This window comes from Idiotropiscis lumnitzeri, chromosome 5 (assembly GCF_059441095.1).
Source record: "Idiotropiscis lumnitzeri isolate Australia: NSW breed Sydney's pygmy pipehorse chromosome 5, RoL_Ilum_1.0, whole genome shotgun sequence".
NCBI lineage: Eukaryota > Metazoa > Chordata > Actinopteri > Syngnathiformes > Syngnathidae > Idiotropiscis > Idiotropiscis lumnitzeri.
In genome coordinates this window covers 7,983,602-8,009,352 of record NC_142395.1, presented here as the reverse complement: position 1 = coordinate 8,009,352, position 25,751 = coordinate 7,983,602, and the positions used below count along the sequence as shown (strand labels likewise).

At 40.3% G+C, this 25,751-nt stretch overlaps 2 protein-coding genes across 3 annotated transcripts; one reads left to right on the top strand and one right to left on the bottom strand.

The window, feature by feature from the left end:
- The first annotated feature begins 1,429 nt into the window (after nt 1–1,429).
- On the top strand, nt 1,430–8,350 carry ist1 (IST1 factor associated with ESCRT-III). Of its 2 annotated transcripts, none has more exons than XM_088296466.1 (10): nt 1,430–1,578; nt 4,108–4,211; nt 4,301–4,481; nt 4,582–4,669; nt 5,401–5,484; nt 5,582–5,686; nt 5,771–5,947; nt 6,871–6,972; nt 7,423–7,462; nt 8,079–8,350. In XM_088296466.1, exons 2-10 carry the CDS (start codon nt 4,124–4,126, stop codon nt 8,237–8,239), a joined length of 1,026 nt encoding a protein of 341 aa, XP_088152592.1. In that variant the 5' UTR covers nt 1,430–1,578; nt 4,108–4,123; the 3' UTR covers nt 8,240–8,350. The 2 variants fall into 2 exon arrangements, with proteins under 2 accessions (XP_088152592.1, XP_088152591.1); XM_088296465.1 differs by having other exon boundaries at nt 5,582–5,692.
- Nucleotides 8,351–9,678: 1,328 nt separating this feature from the next.
- Nucleotides 9,679–25,211, bottom strand: pkd1l3 (polycystic kidney disease 1-like 3). Its single transcript, XM_088296033.1, has 24 exons — nt 25,153–25,211; nt 24,706–24,789; nt 24,445–24,597; nt 24,176–24,360; nt 22,004–22,135; nt 21,623–21,729; nt 21,446–21,508; nt 21,049–21,207; nt 20,841–20,953; nt 20,624–20,747; nt 20,420–20,542; nt 19,623–19,842; nt 17,648–17,829; nt 16,353–16,583; nt 16,117–16,218; nt 15,607–15,785; nt 14,496–14,642; nt 14,212–14,414; nt 13,428–13,615; nt 12,835–12,967; nt 12,560–12,755; nt 12,232–12,448; nt 11,265–11,349; nt 9,679–10,080 (listed from the first exon to the last, which is right to left on the bottom strand). The coding sequence occupies exons 1-24, from the start codon at nt 25,209–25,211 to the stop codon at nt 10,001–10,003; spliced, it is 3,465 nt and encodes a 1,154-aa protein (XP_088152159.1). The 3' UTR covers nt 9,679–10,000.
- Nucleotides 25,212–25,751: the final 540 nt, after the last annotated feature.

Sequence of the window (25,751 nt, the reverse complement as noted above, 5' to 3'; positions counted from 1 at the left end):
CTGAAATATGTAAATTCGATTTTTTACATGTATTATTATTATTGTTATTATTATTAAAGGTAATTTGTTATCCCATGGGGCGGCACGGTGGCCCTACTGGTTAGCACGATGGCCTCACAGTGCAGAGGTCATGGGTTCGAGTCCGGCTCTGGCCTTCCGTTGTGGCGTTTGCATGTTCTCCCCTGCGTGGGTTTTCACCGGGTACTCCGGCTTCCCCCCACATTCCAAAAACATGCATGGCAGGTTGATTGGACACACTAAATTGCCCATAGGTTTGAGTGTGAGCGTGGTTGGGTGTGCCCTGTGATTGGCTGGCAACCAGTTCAGGGTGTACCCCGCCTACTGCCCGAAGACAGCTGGGATAGGCTCCAGTGTGGAGAAGTGGTTCAGATAATGGATGAATGTTGACACCATCCCAGAGGTGTAATTTATCAAGCGTGCTAAAAGCGTGCATACGAACATTCACACGCAAAGTATGGGATAAATCAATCTGCATTCAATCTACAGAAAAAACTTTGTGACTTATTGCGCATGTTGAATAAATTGAGGCGTTCTGACTTGGCAGTGGTTATGTCACGTGTTCCCCATCTTGCAATACCCGAATCCAAAGAACTTGCTCGTCCTTATAGTCAATCGTAGATAATTTTCATCTGTGGGCCTTGACCCATTTGTATTCTTTTCAGTTTTTTTTAGACGGGAGGTAATAGTTGATGGCAAACCGTTTATTTGCTTTTATTGGTCAAGCCTGCATTAATTGTTCGAAACACAATGTATTTGTTCCTGTAACGTCCTGTCTTGTGTTAATCAGGAAGTCACACAGGAACGTTATTATTATTTTTTTTTCATTTATTGCTGGAAGATGACGTTTTAGCCCAGCAGTACCAGCACACAATTCCTTCACACACAACACACTTATGGCTATACTGCTGACTAGTGGACAAATGATTTAACTGCTATCATTACAGGAGCCGTTATCTCCCGTACATCAAGTTATTTGATGAAATGAATGGAATGCTTTGAAGATCAGCTTTATTTATATGAATACAAGAAATTATGAAGAACGTTTGTTGGACAAAATATGTTACGATGAACCAGAACAACAATTTATCGTAATCAATCATCCATCTTTGTTATTTACATTCGAATTGAACGCCTTCAGGTCGGAACTGAGACAATTTTGAATGGACTTACTCCGATAATAACACTTTTCCTCAAATGTAGCATCATATAAGTACTTCCATACAGATCTGATGTTTCATTTTAAAATAAAAGGTCTCTAAAATCTTCACCTTTGACTATAACCGTTAATTTAAAAAAAGTAACAATTTGGTCAAAGGTGGGGAGTGTGGACTATCTTGCTTTTCCAGCTCTTTCGCGTCATTTCCATAAACAGCATGAATCACTTTGCAAACTAGTTTAGGGGGTCTGACGTCAGCACCCGAGGTTATTGTTCTTTAGTGCCGCCCCCAAATAGAAAACTCCCATGACGTCACAACACCTAGTCACGGAAGTGAACTTCGCGACGGAGCACAAACACAAACAACATTGAGTTGTTCTGCACTCGACTGCTATTGACAGGTATGTCATTCACATCGTATTACCAGTGGCTATCTGAACCCTTAACCGCTTTGAGACTTAATCATGTTGTATAAACCCCGGCAACGTGTCCCCGATAGTTTGTAGCGTCCTCATTAGCACAGAGCAAGAGCTAGGTAGCTCGGCTAGCCAAATGCCAGACAACAAGACTGCTAACGAACCAATATTTGCCCATAGACAACTTTGGTAGCACCCACATGATATTTGATGTATTACTTTAGAAAATGTAAGGAATAGCTTCAAAATGTGAGAAATATCTTATAGGTCTGTAGATGCACGTCGCCGTTTAGACACCTTTAAGGGCTAATATTAGCGCTAACTGAGTAGTTCCACGCAAGCTGTTGGTTTCCCTGGCATTGAGTTTTTTTTTTCAGTTTGAGGTTGTATTTTGGAGTTAGGTTGTACCGCCATGGGTTGGTCATCCTCGCACGATTGCGTGACTCACAGTAGCGGCCGGCGAAGGGCGAGGCCGACGGTAAATTTCACATATTTCTACAGGTCACTCGTCTTGTAGTGCGGGTGCGTGCGCGTTGATTGTGTAAATTTTGTTAGAATTCCACAAGAGCAGAATTGTCGATTAGATCTTTAAAAGACGATTCAATTTATAAAACCGTAATTGTCATGTGACCAATATGAAGAAAGTTAGAATTCCTTCAAACCAGTAAAAATGTTCAATTTTTCGTCCTGCTGCATTCGATGAAGGTGAGAAGTCGGCAGAAAGGTTTGCTGGAGGTGAACACCGGTGTTCTGCCAAAATGTCTACCCGTACGAATTGTCCTACTGGAGGTTGACTTGACTGCCTGATCTGTCAAAATGTCCTACCCATGCGAAACCTCCCACCAGTGGCTAATTTGTCAGCCAAGTACTACCGTGTGCTTTCAGATTGTCTCGTTTAGATATATATAGTTAGAATTAAAAATATATCTTTTAGTAAAATAAACGTAGATGCAAGCAGGTAGGACGTCCTGACAATTTAATTTATATACGTATATGCATAGATATGTCTACAAACAACTTTTACTGGCGATATCAAACGAGTGTGGCATACATACGATATGCTCAACAGAAACACATCTCAGTGTGTTTTGAGGCAATGAACATATCAAATAAGACGCAATGAAAATAAAAATATTAAGTACTACGCACTCTTAATCAAACAAATGACTGGTAGGACAAAAAGCTCCAAACTTCCCACGAAATCACTATAGGCGTTGTGCGCATGCATTGGTATGACGTCTCGATGGGTAGGAAGAAATTTCAGAACACTGGCTTCAATGTGGCGTCACTCGACAATGTCCACTCCATGTAGACATAGACCATTAATGGCAAAACACAATTTACAGGATTATAACCACATTTATTATTAAATTAATTTAGTTGTTAGAAATAACTTAACATAACACAACACGACTTGAACTGAAAATAACTTTACATAACACAACACAACTTGAACTGACTGTGTGAAGATATGCCATCTTCCATGCATGAAGTTATTTTGTGAAATGAATGAAATGCTTTGAAGGTAAGATTTATTCATTTAAATAAATTATGGGAAAAGGTTTGCTGGAGGTGAAAATGTGTTGTGATGAACCAGAACAACGATTGATCAGAATCAGCCGTCTTTGTTGTTTACATTTGCCTCAAACGCTATGAGGTCGTACCTGGGTCAAACCGAGTGGGTTAATTTCACACGAACCGTCTTCTGTGAATGGAAATTCACACAGTCAATAACGTAAAAACAGACAAAATATGAAAACGTTAATTATTTGTAATTAATATAGATGGATACATAGTTTTGTGTTCCCCTTGCTAGTTAGTGGGCAGGGCATTGTGGATTCATTCTGTCACAGATTTTAATTTGTTACCGTAACTTCATCTATTGCAGTTTTTTTGCTTGTTTTCTTCCTTCTAAATCGGACCAGTCAAGAAATGTTTATTAGTATTTTTATTTTAGGTTAATTTGGAACATATATCATCTGTGAGAAGTTTGGGAACGCCGTAATATAATGCATAAATCTTATGTAAAATACAGGAAATAAGTCTATATAATGACTATCATTGCTGTACATAATTTCTATAATAGGTGCCTTGCATAGAAAAAAAATGAAGTCTCGAGGCATTTGTAGGCGATAACATTCACTAAACTAGCATGGGAAGCGACAGAAAAATATAAGGCATTGTGGATGGTCCGAGTAACATCAAAAGGGACCTTGCAAACTGTGAGTGCTAGTGCGTCAACCAATTTATTTCAGATTTGGCTGAAGCAAAGAAAAATGTCCAAAATAACATTATGTGGTTTTGAACAAACAGGCCTTACTTCTCCAATCATTGTCGATTGTAGTTTTGAGCTATGGAGAAGTTCGGAAGTCATGTTTTAAAGTAGTTATAAGTAGTAGTGGTGTATATAGTTCAGAATCAGAAATCCCTTTATTGTTCACAAATTACTGAATAAACACAATAGTGATTAATCACTAATTATTCATAAATATTCATTTGGGCTTTTAACCACAGAGAAGATAATTCAGGGATGATGCCAGGGGGCTTCAAATCTGAGAGGCTAAGAGTCAATCTTCGGCTTGTCATCAACCGACTCAAGCTCCTGGAGAAGAAGAAAAGTGAGTCCTGACATAATAGAACCACACATGTTGATCTTGGCCTTTATGTCATGTAATGCTTGTCTTTCCTTCAACGTTTTAAAATGAAGCTGAGCTCGCCCAAAAGGCCCGGAAGGAGATCTCGGAATACCTGTCATCGGGAAAAGATGAGCGGGCACGCATCCGTGTGGAGCACATCATCCGAGAGGACTATATGGTTGAAGGAATGGAGATCCTAGAGCTTTATTGTGACTTGCTGCTGACTCGCTTCGGCCTCATTCAGACTATGAAGTAAGGCAGGGATTTGATCTAGCGCATCACAATCAGTCATCTTTTTTCATGAACGTTTCTATTAAAAGGGTATGTATTGATGATTTGTTAATGATTTCAGGGAGTTGGATCCAGGCTTACAAGAGGCAGTGTCCACTCTTATCTGGGCAGCTCCTCGACTTCAATCAGAGGTGGTTGAATTAAAAATGGTAAGTAGTGTTGGAATTTACCTTTAAATCAATGCTAGATGTTAATTTTAACCCAATGTAAACTCAAGTTAGTAATCTGACTCCAATTCGCAACCTTACCCAACTCTCACTCATCCAACAATATGCGCGCTCGTTCTGCAATAGAAAGGTATCAGGAAGCCGGCATTTTCACGCACGAATGGATTTATTCCCAATCACAGATTTACTACATATGCAACTAGATCTCGGATCCCTCTCAATACAAGTCTACACCTCTCGTGCCACCAACAGAACAGAACTTTTAGTTTTTTCCAGTAGTCATTCATACTGTACAATATGTAAATGTAACAGAGACAAAGGCCTTCTGGCATGATTCTATTGGCTATGTGATGTTGCAGTTAACTTTAGCTTGCTCTCATTGGTCTTTCTCCTCCCGCCGAATCCCGTGGTGGCTCCTCCTGGTTGTGATCTTTCGATGGCTGCTCCTTCATCTCGTCTCGCTCCCTCCTTGCTGCTATCACCCTTTGTCCTGAAACATTCCACTCGTGCACGCTCTTGCAACCCCCATTCTGTTGCGCTCCACCAGTCACACCCCCACATACAGTTTCACACCCCCACATACAGGATGTCGCGACATACCATGAACTACGCCACGCTCCAACTCCTACATTCCTTTAGTAGTCATTCATAGAAACGTACGATTGGCACCAATATTATCTCGTCTTGACATTTTTAATTTTCAATTCTTACAGGTGTCAGAACAGCTCTGTGTCAAATATAGCAAGGAATACGGCAAGCTGTGCAGGACAAACCAGATTGGAACAGTCAATGAAAGGGTTGGCATTCCCCCCCACCTTAAAATAGCCTCAACTGTGTTCAGCCGAAAAATGTGCCACCACTTGAAACCTGATCAAATGTATGTTATGTTTGCAGCTTATACACAAACTGGAAGTGAAGGCTCCCCCCAAGATTTTGGTGGAACGTTACCTGATCGAGATAGCCAAGAACTATAATGTGCCGTATGAACCTGATGCCATGGTCAGGGTAAGAATTTAATATGGTGCTAATCAGGATGTGTTTGTGTTGTTTGATTGCCGTCACTGCATTTTTCCCCTCTGACAGCCTGAGGTGAATTGTGATGAAGCAGACCTGATTGACATGAACAATGACAAGAAGTCAGGAGGAGGAGGAGGTGGTGGTGGTGGAGGAGGCGGTGGTTTCACAGCTCCCGTCATGCCCATGCCCATGCCGATGCCCATGCCTATGCCTACACCGTTCAACTATCCAACTCCCAAAGGAGTAAGCTTATTACTTTTAAAACCTTGTTTAGAGTCCCATGCATTACACTTTCAGTCATGTTGTTTAGCAGACAGGTGTAATCTTGGTGACATCAATTAACACGACAATTGAATATCCTTTATGCCGTTATTTTCCTCTTTTAAAAGGCTACACATATTGTTACTGTCACTGATGGCCAGTTGCGTGCTTGGTTTTATATTCTCCTTGTGTAAGTCAGAAAAGGCGTGCTGCTGCTCAGATTCTACCCTCAAATTAAATGCGTCACTTACGCACTCTGGGTGGAGTGACCTTGACATCCGCATTTCCACACGCTGATGGTAATAACTGGCCGTAAGTTATAGATTTATAGATAGATTTTCTGGGAGTTTTTGATGCGCAGTGCATTGCAACCTGGTCAATTCTCTATGGTCACTATCTTTTATGTGTTCTGTTATGAGCCGATTAAATTGCTTGTCTTGGAATTATGAAAAAGTGACACACGCTCCTTCAATGTGGTCTGTACATGAGCCATGCATGTCACTGGATCCACAACAGAAGTTCATTTCACAATCAAAGTCTGCCATGTTTTCAAAATGGATCTGAATGGAATTCCCATGTTCAACCACGATGCAGAAATTAGGCCAATGCAGTTATTTGTAAAATAAAATAAATGGAAAGACTTGGCAAGCTATTATCTATATTTATACATTAAATTTATACGTAAAATACAGAGGTTTGCAATATAGTATTTTATTCCAAACACTTAATCGTTATATGTAAAAAAAAATGTACAAAAAAATAAATTTAGTGCCATGATATTATCATTATCTTTTGAAAATCTGACGGTAATGCAGGTTAAAGGACACTTTGTGATTCGTGTGTTGTGCTACGGTTGGAAGACAAATGTGTTTCATCAGTCAAATCATGTTCATGTTTTTCTCCAGGAGCCGTTCAATCCAGCCATTGGGTCTTACAACAGCTTCCCTCACGCCGTGGGAGGCGGGCAGCCCCCTCAGCTGCCCACTTCTCCCCCTACATACGAGTCCGTAAGTGACTGAACTCCTCCCATCCTTGACCGCTCCCTGTTCCTACAGACGGACAGACGGACAGGGCAGGACAGGGCAGGGCACCACTCAGGGAAGAGTTGTTCACTTAGCTTCTGCTATTACCTCTGCACTTCTGCCCCTTTCCCTAAGTAGGCTAAGGTTATTCATTTGTGTGCACAGAAGTAGGTACCACGAATGGCTTGTACGTATTGTGAGCACTAACAACTCAATGGTCCCGCTAACTGACCTGGGATTAGATTGGACTGAGCACAGTGCTGCAATGGAGACTCAAACTAGCCTAAAGTCTGCACGCTAAAGGTGGTGGTTTCCTCATTGAGCCCCACAAGCATTTGACCTTTTGTTTCTTTTCTTACTTTAAGCACTAACACATTATCACCCATACTGTGATTTAAAGGAGATGCTCTCACAAAAACACTTCTTCTGTTTCAGATCGATGACATAAAAAACTCTCTTTCTTCCCAGGCCATAGGTAAGTCCTACCAGCTATTGCGAACAGACTTAAAATACGGGACTTGATACTTCAGGTTCATCGCATTATCATGGAAAACTTTACATATAACTTGAGTAGTTCTATTGAAAAAGGGAAGCATATCAAGACTTTATTTATGTGAAATGATTATGGTTTCCTGCTATTAAAACAGGCAAAGTCAGTATCATAAAATCTCTATATTGTACAGAGTTCTACATTTTACACTTCTATTGTCATACTCTAATAGGCGTATTACTGGAAACACTTGCAGATGCTTCTCCAGCCTAGTTCTGTTGGTCTGGTCCACTTGCCTCCACAACCATGAGGAAGACTTGGAATATTAGCATGAAATAATTGCACAGACCAAAAGTTGTCAGTGTGTAGTCAATGTCAGCTGGGATCGGCTCCAATATGCCCTAAGTCTCAACCATAATGAGAACGCGTGACATAAAAAAATGGATGAGCTTGTGAAAGTGTTGTATGACATGGGGTATGTTGCTCCATTTGAGTTTGCACGCGTCCCAGATTTAGCACCTTTGCATTATACTTTGTCAATTTGTTAAAAAAAAAAAACATTATCCGCAGCTCATGACTGCCGTCATTTATTCTGCTGCAGGTCCCTCGTCACAAATCTATGACAACAACGCTCTCCCGGAACTTCCTTCGGTCCCGGACACACTCCCGGCAACATCCTTCGGCGGGAATACCAGCACTTCGGATGACATCGACTTTGATGATCTAACACGACGCTTTGAGCAGCTGAAGAAGAAGACTTAAATGTCTTAATAAACAGACAGGCTGGCATCGTTGCCTTGGGTGCACAAGAACAGAAAGTAAAACATGTTCGAGGTTCTGCATTTAAATACGTCAATAAAATGAAACTTTTACTCTTTCCTCGTATAGATTCAAGAACGACATCAGTGAGGTTGGGATTGCTCGCTCAGAATTAGTCATGAGTCCCCTCTTGCCCCTACCCCCGGCTGTCAGATCGGGCTTTATATTCTTGGTATGTTCTGAAGCTATCTACATAGTCATTCTCACTTCACCTTATTTGACCTCACTATTGTTAACATTTCCCGTTTATTGGTGTGATATTCATTCTCATTTAATCTTGTTTTCTGAAGTTAGCTGCCTGTCTTAATACTAACTGTTGATGCCATCAATTTTGGCTTGAACTGTGTTGCTGTAATCTTTTCCATCAACGCATTCAGTCTCATCGCAGACCTGTTAAACAAGTCCGACTGCCCTGGCCGGCCTGTTTACGGGTTTTGTTGTGGGACGAGGTTTCAGTTCCTATAGTTTTAAAAAGGTTTCTGTGCACCGAAGCCTTCTCTGTTCCCTGCTTTATTATTTCCCCACCTTGAGTGTGTCGTTCATATCATATACATTCATCTATCAAATGCATGTTTTATACAGTAATTGGGTTAGGTACTTGTGAATGGTTTGATTATTATTTTTTTTTGTTTCAAGACAAGTTTGATTATATATCACCAAATAATGACCCCTGTCAGGTGTATCAAAAGTTGAACCCACATGATTTTACATGTACAGTTTGACCCCCGAGAGCTATAGTAGATTTAGATTTGTTTCCTCTTTGTCACTTGTCTTACACTGTATGTGCTCTGCTGCATTTTGCCTTATTGTCCGTCTCTCACCAGAGGCCTTGCCAGTCTGTACAAGGATCGCACATCATGCACTAGCTATCCATTAAGACTGGACACATTTTCTCAGTGTAGTTTTTTTTGTAGAGGTGTCATGTGACCCATCAACCATTTGGTCAAAGGTGATGTTTTGATAGCATCGGAAATGTTATCGTACTCGCACACCATGTGTCTGTCATCCTAACCGCACCTAACTCTTTTACCTAAAGGACAGCTGGCGTGAATTAACAGTTCAACAGTTTCTGGAAAGGATACATAATGACACTTGTTTTCCATGTTGGACAACTCTGTATTATCTCTTCAATATAATAAAATTACTATTTAGTAAAAGTCTGTGGAACTACTTGGAATATTTTGTCCCATTGTAATGGATTGTTTCACAAAAAGAAAATTGACTGCATTAAATGTCATTGTTTTATACGAGACCCATTTATTAAATTCCATGCTTAAGACCAGGTTCATGATAAAGGAATTCTTGGACATCACTGAAGCAGCTTACATATGAAAAAAAAAATACTATATACTACACAGAGTACATTATTTTTAGACATTCTCAAGTCATCTTCACACTTGGCACAAACACTGAATGGGTTATAAAGCTCTAAATGTAGAAGAAAATTCAACAATTATGCTTTTTGCTCACTATTAAGGAATTGTAAATTTAAAATTTTGCTCCCAGAAATATGTAGGAGCCAGCCTGTGAAATATGATAACTTGAAACAATGTTTTAAGTGAGGCCTTAACATAAACCCTTCAAAGAGAGGACAGAACTTAAAAATAATCATTTGATGTGGATAATCTGAATCATCACTGTCAGAGCGTTTCGGGCTGCACAATAGAATGTGGATTATTCACCCAAAGGGTTCAAAGTGGTTACTCAGAAAAGAGGGGCAAGAGGTGGCTGCACCCTCAGAGTTCGCCCCTGGTGTACCGGTGTACTGCATTTGTCTTGTTGTTCTGTAAAATTTAAAAAATGCATCGGTGACTCTCATGACACTTTGCTACTTACCTTATATATTTGTTGTTTAGTGTCAGGGTTACAAGAGTTTGGGATATTTTATTATTTTTATTTCATTTTGATTTTGTTTATTTCATTTTATTTTCAAGTTTTTAGAGCAGGTTTGTTCCTTTTGTATTTGTTTTTTTTCTTTTCGGAAAATGCTTTGTTTCAGTTTAGTTATTGGTTATAGTAATAGTTTAAGTTTAGTTTATTTGTCCAGCAATTCTCAAATGATTGACCTTTCACCCTTGTGTGAGAATGTACAGCATACCAAATTCAATGAATTGACAAAGACAAAAAGTACATTTTCATTATGATTAGTTTTAGGGACGCAAGATGTATTTTCAGTTAGCATTTATTTTCTGAAGCTTATTTGTCTTGCTTTTATTTTATATATGTAATGTGTATTTTCCAATTTTAGTTTCCATTAACCCTGTTCAGTATTGATAGTTACAACAAAAGCACTGTGCCAAATGGAATGGGGCCTCTACCTTTATGAATTATGGATAACAAGTCTGGACTGCACAATTTATGAGTTTAGTGAAATATAACACCTCCCAACGTTTCTCTTCCTACTACGACTACTCAATTAAACTGGACGAAAAGGAGTTCATCTGCCCGTGAAATGATAGTGTTAAAATAAAAATAAAACTCCAAACATGTTTGCAATTAATTTGTTCAGAATTGTCTAAAAATATTGTCTTGTGGTGACCCACAGGGGGAGACATTTCCCAGTTTCTGGGTTCAAAGGGTGTGGATGATATACATGAAAGGGAATAGTTTGCTGCTTTTTTTTAAACTTTATGCTTTCTACGTCATCAGTTTTGTTGCGTGATCTCCTCATCTCGTCATTCACAGCATCTCCACAGTGTTTATAGTCTCGTGTAATACACTTTTGGGTGGAGGAAAACATGCAACCTCCTCACAATAGTGCCTGATGAGCAAAGGATCTAGTAAGATTGGACTTTTCTGCATTAAATGGCAGCATCCATTTGACTGACTTCTTTGAATTTCCCCTTGATGTTTTGTTTGTCAATCACTCAAAACATGACTCATTTGGAACATAAAGGTCAAATTGTCACTTTCCAGGCAACAAGGGCTAAAAGTGCGTTCATTATGTTGCAGCATTTTGTGTCCTTACCTGCCCGCACTTGTTCAATTTCTTCAGTTTCCTCCACAGCCAAAGGTTTGAGCAAAAGGGCAAAAAAGACAGCAACTCCAATCACCTTTAAAATAAAATTTCTCATGACCCAAAGACCTCATAATTGAATACTTTCAAAGTTCAGTTTGTTGTAATTCTCGTTACTACACGGAGACAAAGGTTCGAGGTGAATTTATAATCGTGCGCATAAGACTCTTATCTAATGGATTTCATTGGAGGTTCCATAGTATGACATTATCGGCCATCGTACGTCTTGGGCTTCGATTTGCGTTTTGATTGTGAACACTCAATTAGCATGAACACTGTTTTACATACTGCAATTGAGGGCACAAAATTAATTAAAATCAGATCTAAAAAGCACAATGACTCAATTCGTCACAATTTATTTAACTATACAATTTAAATTATAGTGCTCAATCTTCTGATTGAATCAGTGATCGAATATCATTAATTTTCACACCTTCTGATCAATCCCAAAAAGCCACATAATGCTGAGTAATAAGTTGTTCCTAGCTTCGTAAAGAAGTTGAAATTCCTTAATATCTTTCATTTTCCCCTCACAAACAGCTCATCGGTGTGCTCCAGATAAGCCACCTGGTGGGCTACTCTAATTCAAATTTATTTGGGGCAAATCATGTGATTTCTCGGTTTTTAATGTTTGATACATTAGCAAAAACACTGAAATAAAAATTTGTTTTGTGTAAAATTCTGAGGGGGGAAAATAATCAAATCTGGAATAAGGCTGTAACATAATAACATTCGGAATACGTAAGACGGATCCACTACAATTACCATCATAATCAACATGAGCCAGTGCTATATTAAGTGTACCGTATGTACAGTATATTATTTGCAAGCAAAACAAAAGGGAAGAGGATAATTATGGACGAGTACCCATATCAAGAATGAATGTTTTTTAGTGTGGAAAGTTTTCATCCAGACCCACCTTGAGAGGCTGTAATATAAAAATGCTCTGGAAGAGAGAGAGGCCCAGAGACATGATCCACTTGATGGACTTTGCTTTGCCATAGTAAAAGCCACAGAGTAAGGTGAAAAAAGTTGACACGCCGCTGAGGGAAATTAACAGGAACCAGCCGAGGAACACGCACCACCAAGGCAGCCAGCACCCGGATGACACACTCTTCTTTTTCACCGCAGGTGGGCTGGGCATGCACAAACAAGGAAACGAGTACAACATGTTCTCATCAAATGGACCCAGTACTCGAACCGTAACATGCTCGTATTTGTGTTAGCGTGACAGGCAAAGAGCTGACCAGCATGCTATGTGACTGCTGAAGACCATGTCGGCCTTGCGAACCAGCAGGTTGGTGATGTCGAGTGCTTGTGTGTAATCCTGCGGACTCGAGAAGTTCTTTCCATCCAACCTTTTCAGACACATATGCAGGCGATAAAGGGCAGCTAGGAGGAACTTGCTGCAATAGGCCCAGTGCAGATCGCTCTCAGTTTCACCTTGACAAAGACCCGAAGAGGAAATTTATAGCATCTCCACATATTTCTCTTGTTTTTTTTTTCATTGAAATTGAGGTACCTTGCATAAGATGAATTAATTCATGCATTCTGTTCAAGGCCGAAAAAAGATCAGCAATGGACTCCAATCTGGTTGTCTGTGCCATTTTGTTCCGTGGGCTTCTGCTCACCAGTGAAAGGACCTCCTCGGTTTCCTCGGAAGGAGCAACAATATCAGTGCATAAGCAGCTGACCGAAACAATGACAACACATGAGCCAGGCTCCTTTTCCATTGCTGGACTGGCAGAGTGATCTTACAACAGGTGTGGGCAAACTACGGCCCGGGGGCCACATGCGGCCCGTTTAACGTTTTAATCCAGCCCGCCATGAATAAACCTTGTTAATGTTTTATTTTCTAAATACTATGTTTTTTCAAAGACATGTATATTGTTGTAATGCTTTTAAACCAATTTCATTTAAAATGAAATGTATTTTTTTTCTCCAATGAAGTGAGGTTACCAAAACACTCCATTCATCTACTCCTGGTCCGGCACCTCTGTAAAATTTTACAACCCATTGTGGCCCGCCAATCAAAACGTTTGCCCACCCCTGTCTTACAAGGTCAGTAATGAAACCATGTAGCATAAAACAAAGTGTGCCAATTGTTAAACACACCTTTAGAATGGTTGTTATGGTAACCAACCGGGGTCTCAATGTGTCCTCCGAGCTGCTTTTTTGACACTTCGAAACGATGCGAGGTTTGATGCTTCGGAATATGGTGATAATGAGGATGTTTATTGGGAACATGAGAAGACCACTCTCGATGCCCACCATGATGTCCTGCCACATAATGTGCAGTGAACCTGGGCAAGGATCGTGTACAAAATGCATTAGAACAGACGTGCCAATGAGCGTGCCTCTTTGATACTTGGAGAAGCCATCCACCCATTCCTGTTCAACGTCACGGGTAAAATGGCCAATCCCACCTGACTTTGTGCATTACACCCTCGATTGGTTGCAGGGCACAAAGACTGCAGTCAAACAACACGTCACACTCACATTCACATTCAAAACTGTTGGAGATTTAGAGTCTCTCATGATTTAAACATTCAAATTACCCATTTGGTTGCCAACCAGTCCAGGCTGTAACCTGCCTCGCAACCAAATAACCCTTAGGAGGATAAGCGCTAAAGAAAATGGATGGCTACATAAATGGCACAAATATAGAAGTAGATTACTGCAGTGAGTACAAACAATAATATGCAGATAAGTCTCCAAATATAAATAATTAAAACAAATAAAAATAAAGCCTGCACTTGCATTGGAGTTTATGACTTTGGGTGGTAAGCATTTTTTTTAGTGCGTTTAATGTTTGACTCTATTGTTTGTTCATGTGAATTTTGACATTCATATGATGGATAAATCAATATAAGCAAAGCTGATTCAAAGACATATTCACCAATGGAGAAGATTACTGGTGAATCCTTATTCTCTGGAATGTTCCAAAAGGCAATATTGATGGCCATGGTGCAGAGGAGCAGGCTCATACAACAAGAAACTCTCTGAACCCGAGTGAAAGGGCTCCGCCATGGCGGATCCACAATGGACACCCAAATATGTTCATCCCTAAAACTGGTCGATGTTCGGCTCTGGAAAATATTGCTGATAATAAAGAGGCACAGGATGTAATAACTTTGAATTTCTCATAACGTGCTCAAATGCTTGCAAGACATCCGGCCTTACCTGAAGCAGGAAACTTCATTGCTCTTTGCGGCGTTGAATATTTTCTTAGTCATTCCATCGCCATGGTCACTACTTATCCAACAGTCACAAAAGAAATGCCAAACATGTTGAGTTTGGAGATCCTGTATGGTCACCTTGTTTATATACCTTAACACAAGAGGAATTCATGAAATCAGTGAGTATATGCCATTCGGCGGTGAGGCGTCAGGGCCAGCAAAGCCTGCAGGCCTAAAACAAACAGAAGCACTGACCAACATTTACATCCTAAATTCCAATATTTGTTTTATTCAATTGTGTGCACACATGAATGCATTTATCATCGTTTTTTGGCCCTGGTGAGTCTGATGGATTTTCGCTAAATGTTCCAGGTGGATACTAGTTGCACAGTTATGTTGAGTTTTTGTACATTATAAAAGGTTTCTATAATTGCAATGTGATCATGTTGGTATTTGCATGTGGATTAAGGAAGTTAAGTGCCTGATTACTGAAGGCCCAGGTACCAAATGCAAGGTCCACCACTGATGTTATTTATGCAGTATGCTCAGAATAGTTAGTAATCATCACAGCTGGGAAGTCCATCCCGGGGGCGGAACGGTCCGGCCCTCTGGCTTAGCCGGACGCCCATTTTTGGAGCGGGGGGCAGAGGGTGACAAATTTTTTTTAAAAATGGTTCGATTAACAAAGGGTGTAGATTGATTTTAGCGGAGGGTGGGGGACTGACAGGCAAAAAAGCATCAAGTGACCAGCTCTGGTAATCATGATATGGTGCAGCCACACAGTCACAGTCAACCCTTTTTCTCATGCCCAGTTGCCCACTTTGCCGCTCTCTCTGCACTACTGTAGCGTGCTCTTTGTCTATTATTTTCATAATAGTACACCTTTGCACTGAGTTTAAATAAACATGATGAGAGGAGCTGGGAAGCAAGTCCTCTATGCTCGCTCCCCCAACGGCGTAAACGTCCCTTTCCAGAATCAGAAATCAGAAATCCCTTTATTGTGGCATAAACGTCCCTTTCCAACTGTGCGCATAAGAAAGAAAAGTCCACCCATGTACACAATTAGACCTCGCTTTGGGCTAGACTTCTGCTTAGGACAAATATGTCTCGAATACCATGATGGATGACCTCCAGAGTTGTCGTGCTGCAGCCTAATATTTTTCACGTCGCCCAGTGGGAAGGGTGTGGCCAACAGAAACATATCGACAGCTCCCCTTTCAAACACTGGCTTGTCAGGATCCGTGAGATGACATGCATCACTTTGTCCTTCGGAGCCATTTAGCGTTACTGTGACCTGGAAAGAGACACAATTAATTAATTAACGCGAGACAATTACAACTGATTTCAACATCCACAAATGATGTTCTGATTTTTACAATATTAAATCTAAAAGATGAATTGAATTAAATAAATAGATTGAATTCATATGACACATGTGAAAGTAACCCAATATTTCTTGACATTCTTCTTGATTATTTAATTTCAAATCCATTGAGTTAGTGTATCATCTTAAAATCACATGAATTATTTCATTGTTCAAAGTCATCTGGACGTAACTGTAGATTCCATTGTGATTCAGCATTTATTGAAGAACACCATTTCATGTTTCATTTCTAAAGACTTACATTGGCAGTTGTGCCTGCATTCTTGCGCTGTCCAGTTTGGACACTGATCATGTAGTTGTACTGAGCACATGGGTGGTTGTCCTCCAGCAGAGTCATCTTCCTCTGACATTTGATTATTGCCATGGACATACAAATGAGTTGTTTGGCAAAAAAGACATCACAGGCTATATATTCCATCTTTGGATGTTTTCGATAATTCCAAAATGAGATTTTTTTGTGTGTGTTTATTGACTCACTCTGGAGAGTGATCTGCGGTCAGCATAGCACGCCCACCAGACCGTGAGCAGGTAGAGGGCGAAGAAAGCACAAAGCAGTGAGAGCACCACATAGTTTTGAGACACAGTTTCAAACAACTCAGCTGTGCGTGTTAAGTCCACATAGTTAGGCATCACAAAGAAGGAACCCCCAAAAAGTGTGAGGTGGTTGCAGAGACAATGAGTTTGTCCGGGAGCGCTTTGCTTCCCAACCTGGAGATAAAAACAACATTGTGTGAATTTTAAGCAGCCATGTGACATTCTGACTTACACCCCCCACCCAACCCCCAAAGAAAACTACAATTCAGTACTGAATGATGTTGGAAAAAAACAAACAAGCTTTTAGACCAGGGGTCTCAAACTCGCGGCCCGCGGGCCATTTGCGGCCCGCGGGATGATAGTTTGCGGCCCCCGCCTTATTATGAAAGTTTAATGTTCGTGCGGCCCGCGAATTTGATATGTCTGTAGTTATAAAGCTTTAATTACAGTGTAATTAAAGCTTTATAAGTACAGAAGTAGGCCTACTCATCCCAGAACTATGGTTTATGCTTAGGATCTCTGCTATTTGACAAGATTTTGATTTGATTGACAGGAGACCCATGTGCGAACAGGATGTGCAGTCTGACGGAGCTTTGCATCAGCACTAGCACAGACGGGACTAATTATAAAATGTAGGATTACCTGGTCACAGTGGATAAAATTGAACCGCGGATTATTGTTGGGCACATCTTCAGCTTTAAAACGAGGGTAGGATTGTAATTTTTTTTCGATGTTTTATTAGGGGTTTGATTGATGAATGTTCCACTCATGTTCAGGACAATTCATGTTCAGAAGAAGATTAAAGAACTGTTAATACAGACATTTGACTCATTATTATTATTATTATTATTATTATTATTATTATTTATTACTGATTAATTTTCTTATTAATTCCTTATTTATTTTCTTATTAATTCCTTATTTATTTTTAAATCTTATTTTGTGTTAAAAAATAAAAATAAAGACATTTGAGAAGATTAGATTTTTTTTATTTTTTTCTTGGGGAAAACCTCATGCGGCCCAGCCTCACCCAGAGTCTGCCTCTAGTGGCCCCCAGGTAAATTTAGTTTGAGACCCCTGTTTTAGACCAATGAAGACAGAGACGAGCAAGAAAAAACAAGAACAAAATTCAAAACATTCAAAAGAAGTTATCATTTGAATGTTCCTCTTAGTTGCATCTGTGCATACAGAGTGCAGGGAATGTTGTTATGGAAAGGATTGGCCTCGTCGAAACTCACCTGACAGCCATCTGTACTCCATGTCTGAAGATCTGTGCTCCAGTACATGCACTTGGTCATAAAAGTGGTGATGCTCAGCGTGATGCCTGCCTCCCATGTGAAGTTGTCGAGTTCACTACTAATGTACCACACCCCAGGAGTGTGCCGTAACATCTCTGGGGTTATGATCCATTGATAGCCTTCTTTAGTTCGAAAAACAAAAAAAAAAACATTTGAGATAAATCTTCATCTTGACAAGCTGTAACATGAAAGCTTGCCTTTACCACTCAGCTGATGAGATTGTCAAATTGGAATTCTTGATCAAAAATCACTCTAAGCTTTCTGACAGACTTTTGGGGATTTTAATTTAGAGATTTAAAGAAGAGCAATTCTGTCGATATGATCGGACAGTCCTGCCAGACTTCTACAGTCTTGTTGGACTTGAATACCATCCAATTTTGCAAAGGCAACCATGAATCAGAAAAGTCATTTCAGCCACTTGTAAGGCAGCTCAATATCAATCACGATTATTTTAGTAATAATTGGAATAACGATTATTAGAATGATTTTTTGGGGTACAAAAAAATAAAAAGAGGTTTAAATTGAAATAATATTAAGACAAATTAAATTTATTTTATCTTAAATTTTTATAAAAAGATGAAAACGTATATATTAGAACTACGGCCCGGGAGCCACATGCGAGGCAAGTTAAACGTTTTAATCCGGCCTGCCGAACTTGAAAAAAATTAAATGAATAAACCTTGTTAATATTTTATTTTCTAAATACTGTGGTTTTTAAAAGACATATATTGATGTAATGATTTTGTTCACTTAAAATTAAATGTATTTTATTTTCTCAGATGAGTTGAGGTTACCAAAACACTCCATCCATCTGCTCCTGGTCCAGCCCCTCAGTCAAATTTTAGAACCCATTGTGGCCCACCAATCAAAAAGTGTTCCCACCCCTGTATTAGAGAAAGGTTTTCTGACATAAATGTTGCAATGCATGTGTCACCCAGGACAGTGCTGGAACATCCAGAGCCTTTTGGAACTTTGGGCGGCTCTCATTCACCTCTCAGGCCCAACCACAGAGGAGCCTTTTAAGCACTTTGTTGACCTTAACCCAAAGATATGAATACCCGTCTCAGAGACCTCAGACTCTGCTTCCTTATGGGAAGGCACATTGGTGGAATTGAAGGGTTCTTTAAAGTATTCTCCCCACCAATTCACAATGCCCCAAGTCGAGGTCACCACTTCTCCTTTCCCACTATACACAGTCCCACAGGCCAAAAAGGCCAGACAAAGACTGATTTTCCAGTTTGAGGGCATCCCTCACTGCTGGTGTTCGCCAACAGGTGTCGGAGTTTCCGCCTTGACGCGCTGACAAGCTAATGGCCACAACTACAGTCTGCCCCATCAACAATGAATGCACATTTCAACCTTGCCCTCCAGCTTCTTCCCTGCCAGAGAGGTGACATTGCACAACCCTAGAGCCAACTAGAGTATAGAAATCTGATTCTTTCAGAAATTAAAATCTGTATGTTAGGGAAACGGATCGTCGAGGTCCTCGCGTGGGAGCCACCCTGCTCTGTACAGACCAACCGCCGTGGCCACTTCCACAGGCATGGAGCCCATGGGAGGAATCTTACGATAATATTAAAAAAGTAAATATGGCATTGCCATGGCAACAACAAACATGATCAGCAAGGTTCAGGGCTGATGAACCAAAGCGCAAAATGCTAAAATAGCGAAAGAAAGAAGCTTGCAGAAAGAAGCATTCACCAAAGATGAGAGAGCAACATGACAAATTAAGTTTATTTCTAAGCTTTACTCTAATAAAACGTCACTTTTATGCACTTATTTCAAAGCAGATATATCAGAAAAAATGCAATTCTTGTGAAAGATCCATTTAGTTTCTTGCTCAAGGAAAAGTGAGTTACAAAGCATGTTATTATGAAAAGCAATGCACGCACAACATGCACAAAGTAATGGTTACCTTTTTGGTTTAGGATGGTCGTGTTGGCAAAGTAACTGGAATTAGGAGGTGAGCCTTCAGACAGTGTAAGAATCAAGGACATGTTCCCACTGGGCTCCACTCTGACACAGATAGACATCGTTGCGTCTGAGACGTTGACCTGAGTCAGTACCTTTGCATTTTCTTCAAGTACAACTGTGTGGTTAATCATTGTCGGAGCGTTTGGGCGGGGCATAAAAATCTGTGAAGAAACAATTAAGTTCCATTATTTCTGCCAGGGAGATTGTTTTCCTTGCACAATGTGCAATATGTGATATGGTCATCCATATTAGAATTCAGACGGCACGGTGGACGATTGGTTAGCACAATGCCCTCACAGTGCAGAGGTGTTGGGTTTGATTCCGGCTCCGGCCTTTCTGTGCGGAGTTTGTATGTTCTCCCCGTCCCTGTATGGGTTTTCTACGGGTACTCCCACATTCCAAAAACATGCATGATTGATTGGACACTCTAAATGGTGCCTAGGTGTGAGTGTGAGTGCGGATGGTTGTTCGTCTTTGTATACTGTGATTGGCTGGCAACCATTTCGGGGCGTAGTGTGCCTTTCACTCAAAAGTCAGCTGTGGTAAGGCTCTTGCTCGAACACCGCCCCGGATTAAAGGAATAACTGAATAATAATAATAATTAAACACCGTACAGTAGGAAAAGAGATAATACATTGCACAAATCACACATCTTTGTCGTTTTTTTTTTCACTCCCTGTTGGTGCAAAGATGCACGCATACTCCAGTGCTTCAAACTCCGTCCCATCACAGCTTTACCTCTATCATCTCGGTCAGATTGGACAACTCAACATCTGACTCTCCATCACTTAGTAAAAGGCTGCAAACTGTTCCAGAGATATTGTCATCAGTTGGATGGGGATTCACTGAGAATGTAGCCATCTAACATGCAAAACAAACATTCAACGATTGCCACTTCTGACAACAAAGATGGAAAAACAGGCCAACGACATGCACCCCCACCTGAGCGATGATTTTTTCGTATTTCCCAATGTGACGTTGAAGAACGGAATACGGGGGCATTATGATGAACTCACCATCTTCCACTGAGCCCAAAATGACATTACTGAGGTCTTCTGGGTTGTGACTGAGTGAAAATAGGGAAATCGCAATTTGGATTGTTTGAACAAATGTAAAGTTTCTCTCTCATCTGAGTTCAATTATAAAAGTCAGAACCAACCTGCTCTGATAGATGGTGCCCGTTGAGTGCTTGATGGCAATTCTTTGCGATGTTGCTGAACCCAACAGCGCGGAAATAGTCTGAAAAATCTCAAATATATCCTCAAATAGGGACTGGGGGAGGTATAGCTTTATTACTATTTTGCAGGAGCAACAGTAGTAATATGATCCCCCCCCAAAAAAAATGTTATGTCATCTTTTAAACTTACAGGAGGGTTAGGGTTCGTCTGGATGTCACATTTGTTCATGGAGATGTCAAGGATGCTGATGCTGCAGTCGATGATGTGACTGATTATGTCAGTGTTTTCAAGGGCTAGTTCAGTTGTCAAATTTTGTGTGCCTTGCAACAAATAAAGAATGAATCCATTCTGAAAGAGATGGGAGGAGAGATGCGATGCAAATGAACCAGTTGAGGTATTGTGACAAGTGAATACTAATATTCTTATTGGCAGAAGTGATCTTTTTCATTGAATTGTATATTTGATACAGAGTCGTGAGTCAATCATAGAAATGTGTAAATAATGCGTGTCCCACAATCAGTTTTCGGTAAAGGTCTCCAAGAGTCAAGCTCCATTTTTTCATCAGAGAGTACATTAATTAACCCACCCTACTTTCATCTTTTGGCTCTCCTGCCTCCGTTTCCATTCGCATGAGTTCATTTTCAGCTTCCTTTGGCAAATAAAGCAGAAATGTGAGTCCAATGTACGCTAGTCAACTTCCCATTTTATTAAAATAGATTGCTATAAAAATAATAAAAAAAAAAAACCACACATACACACACACCAAAAGGAAGTCTAAAATGTTATCGATATTGGGCGCCATCGGGTGTTCACTCCTTTTGATTCCTGGAAGAGAGTATGTTTGACGATATCGCACATCAGAGATAAACACTTTTAATTTTGCTTTCCAGGCTGACTTTTTGAGGAGTCTTACTTACGTGAGCTGGATGCCAATGCTTCCACTTTCTGTAATCAAAGCAAAAGCAGCACCACATTAATACAATCCTGATTTAGCGTCCCACTGTCAGCAAAATATATGTCTCACCTGCATTTTTTTTGATGGCTGCAGACCTTTTTAGATAAAAAAAAAATGACAGCAAGTGTTGGGATTTGGAGGTTGACGTCTGTGTGCAGAATCAAAAGGAGAGCTCCTCAAAGATGTGACACTTACTGTGGGTGCACAGGAAGCCACGTGTCTGGTTGCAGTCAGATGACAAAACGAGCTGGAAAGGATTCTGCTTCACATACGAGCAACTGGTAGCGTCTTTGGAAGCAACAGCGTTTTCTGTCGGACGAGCTCATAAAGGTGCACACATACATGTATGCATGAAATACTGTGCAAAAGTCTTAGACCAACATTCCAGCATTTTCATTTTAAAGTCCAAGTGTGAAGTGAGTGAAAATGCCAAATAATTTTTTGGGTGTCACACGTAAAGTAATTACACCAAATACAAATAATAAAGAATGAAAAAAATATTATTTGGTATATTTGACAAAACAATAGTTCTCTGGAAGTTAGATTCTGCCAGATGACAAACCGGGAAGTGCGACGTCATTCCAAGACAACTTTGGCAGAGCTCGACATAGAAAGTGAATTAAGCTAGTCGGAAATTGACTCCGAAAGCGAAATCTCAAACAGATCACGGGGGTCCACGTAGTTGAAGAGATTGAGGAAGAGGAACTGGATGCAATTACACTCGTTGGACCGTACATGTATGAGCCAGATGCACGGGTAGGACATTTTGTCGGAACGTGCCTTATTTTTTGGGGGGTTTTGAACACACAAACTGACGCATACCAGAATGCAAACAAGGCATCGCCGCTCAACGCCGAGGCATTTTGCCGAATAACAAAAAAACAATGTCAGTTGAGCAGCTCACCGGACAAACAACTATGCAGTACAATGGCGACTGGCGACTGGTTCTCTGAATGACGTCAATAGCGGCGGTTGCCGAACAAAAGCACATTTTTTGTTAGGGCGTTGCTATGGCTCTAACTATGAATCTAGGACGTTTGCGAAAAAAAAAAAATAACGTGAGTATTCTTACAATAGACTCATTACTCAAAGTTTACTTCACACTTGATCTTTAATGACTTCTCAAAAGTCACAGAATTTCAATGAAAGGTGTTACTGATGACATTAATTACGGTTCCATTCCATTTAAATTGTTAGCGAACAAGCTTTCACAACTTTGCAGTGTTGTGAAAAGGGTTGTGTGATTGTTTTTTTTCTCAACTGTACTTGCAGACTGTCTTAATAGCGTACATTTTTAACTTATTTACTACCATTGACGGCTAAAGACGTCGAAGATCCAATTTTTTTATTTTTACTTGACTGGTAGTGAATGAGTTAAGATAACCCAGAGTTAAACAAATGCTAGAAGAAACACGGCTGAGATCTCAAACATGTTGCATTTACTGTACTTTTCCTAGACAACAATAAGATTTGTGCAACAAAGAGTTACTGCTCCTGCAATAAAATGCATTTGATCTCAATTCAGTCCAATTTTAGAAGAGATCTCAACAAGCGCTCATATATTTTTCAAAGTTTCTCAACTAATGTGTGGATGTGTCACCTCAGACAGACACATCTCTATGAACTCTATATGCTCTCGTCTGAGCTTCCGTTTACGCATCTAAACTCATACAGAGCAAATGAAGAGTTTCTCCAGACGAGCTTTCAGAGAGGGTGCAAGCCGCTGAGTTTACTGAGCGATCAGCACGCTCTGCATCCAACTCTGTTGATACTCTTGGGCCATCAAAATGCTACATGTGAAGAGCGTAAGGAGACTCACAAATGGCCCATTTTCTATTTAAAAAAAACTCTCTCATTTGTAGGTGTCGTTTACTTCTCAGAGCAAATATTAGGAGTAAAACAAAAGAACCCTTTACTTATGTGTGCTGGTAAACAACATCAAAAGTCTTTATGATGCGTCTGCGCGTGTCAAATGAAGTTTGAAAGGGTGAGGCCTTTATGTCAGAAATTGTCATCTTACAGAATCTGCAGGTTGCTGTGTCATGTTTGTTTTTTGTTTTGTTTTTTAAAAAACAAAACGATGAGCTGATAGTTCTCAATAGTTGGTAAAATTAAATTTGCAGCTGTTGCCTGACATGATCAGGGTAACCGATCTTGATAATCGGATAAACCTGATTGCAAGACAATTAAAATATTAATTATTGTCCAAAGCAAGTGCGAATACAATGCCAATGAGTCAGAGTCAAGCCAGAGACAACAGAAAAACACGCCGGGTCAAAGTCCCAAATCGAGTATTATAGTCTTGAACTGATGTCAGAATTTTAAATTTGTCTGCATAAAATTTCAACGTCAAATACTCACCCTGACGAACTTCCTGCTCCAGCCACCAGGTGAGGTTACTGTCGCTTCTCCGTCTTGTGATGTCGTTCAGAAATATTTTGATGGCATCATTCAACTCTCTCAATAAGTGTCCCCCACGCTGTGCATACCTGTTCCTCGCTTGCGTCCAGGATTTAGCCTCACTCCAAATCTCATAACAAACATTTCTGAAAACATGTTCACACAGCGGGGGTCTTCCTTCGGGTTGACAGAGTTCCGTTGTTTCAGATAAATATCCAGCAGCAACCCACAATAAGACAGCAACTCTGATGAACATGTTTGCGTTTTTTCCACTGTTACTTATTTCAGGCGCAGAGTTGGGTAGAAAGAGAATCTGCAACAGCAAGGGGTCAAGGTTACTTCTGTCGACACATGTAAAGCAGAGCGCTTTCTTCAGGAAAACTCTGCATGTGTTGTCAACACAATAGGAAAATCACGGCAGACACTCAAACAAGATGCAAAATGAAAGGATTGACGAGTGTGAGCGTGAATGGTTGCGTGATGACATGTACCTTAGATTGACGAGCGACCACTCCAGGGTGTAGTCTGCTTTTCGCCTACAGTCATCTGAGACAGGCTGCAGCTTTACTGCAACTCTGAACAGGATAAGTGGCAGCACATGAATTTCATTATGATGGATTTGAGCAGTTTTTACTGAACTAGTTTTTACTTGGCCAACCCCTCCAGATTGGGTACTAAGTTGTGAAATGAATAGAAAATATATTTGGTTAGAAATGCAGATTTTTATTTGAATTTTTTTTTTTTCCTTGATACTTTGCTTCCGCCAAAGAATCCTCTCTTTGCAGCAATTACAGCATTTGCAGACTTTTGGCATCACTTGATAATAATTTGTTGAGGAAATCTGGAAATGTTTACCTCAAGCTTCTTGAAGCTCCCTTCCACGTTGGATTGGCTGGGTGGGCACCTTTTTGAATACCGTACGATCAAGCTGGTCCCACAATAGCTCAATGGGGTTGAGATCCGGTGACTGCACTGGCCACTCCATTACAAACAGCATACCAGCTGCTGGCTTTTTCTCTTAATCGTTCTTTTACAATTTGGAGGTGTGCTTAGAGTCATTGTCATGTTACAGGATGGCACTCCTCACATCTCACAAATATTCTGTGTGTATGTTCTATATTTATGTAATTGTGATCCAAACAGGGCCTCCCACTTCTCTTTCTCAGGTTGTTTGTGCTGTTCTCTGAAAGGAGTAGTACTCACTGTTTTTTTGGGGGGAGTGGGGTGTGGGGGGTTTTCTTGTCAGTTTTTGCCCATTTTGAGTTTTTACTTGAGCCCGCAAATGTGACGATCCAGATAGTCAAGCTCCTCAAAGGAAAGTCAGTTTTATAGCTACTCTCACGAGTTAACATGATTTCACAAGTTTTTTTTTCTTCTCATATCCATTAGCCTTATGACGCAATGAGCAAAAGTACCTTTAGAACACAGGTATGATCACGGCCGAAAATGGGCCTCTGCATACCTATGTAGCTATTGCACCAAAAATGTCTGGACATTTTCAGCTAAAATTGTCATTTACCGCATTAACAATGTATTG

What these genes read in the sequence shown, in the direction of transcription:
- ist1 (XM_088296465.1), top strand. Translation starts at nt 4,124, where the DNA reads ATGATGCCAGGGGGCTTCAAATCTGAGAGGCTAAGAGTCAATCTTCGG. An exon ending in GGCCTCATTCAGACTATGAA is followed by an intron (nt 4,482 to 4,581) that starts GTAAGGCAGGGA and finishes TAATGATTTCAG; the next exon opens with GGAGTTGGATCCAGGCTTAC. An exon ending in TCTTTCTTCCCAGGCCATAG is followed by an intron (nt 7,463 to 8,078) that starts GTAAGTCCTACC and finishes ATTCTGCTGCAG; the next exon opens with GTCCCTCGTCACAAATCTAT.
- pkd1l3 (XM_088296033.1), bottom strand. Translation starts at nt 25,211, where the DNA reads ATGCTGTTTGTAATGGAGTGGCCAGTGCAGTCACCGGATCTCAACCCC. An exon ending in GACCATCCTAAACCAAAAAG is followed by an intron (nt 17,830 to 19,622) that starts GTAACCATTACT and finishes TTCGAACTAAAG; the next exon opens with AAGGCTATCAATGGATCATA. An exon ending in TTATATTACAGCCTCTCAAG is followed by an intron (nt 11,350 to 12,231) that starts GTGGGTCTGGAT and finishes TTTATTTTAAAG; the next exon opens with GTGATTGGAGTTGCTGTCTT.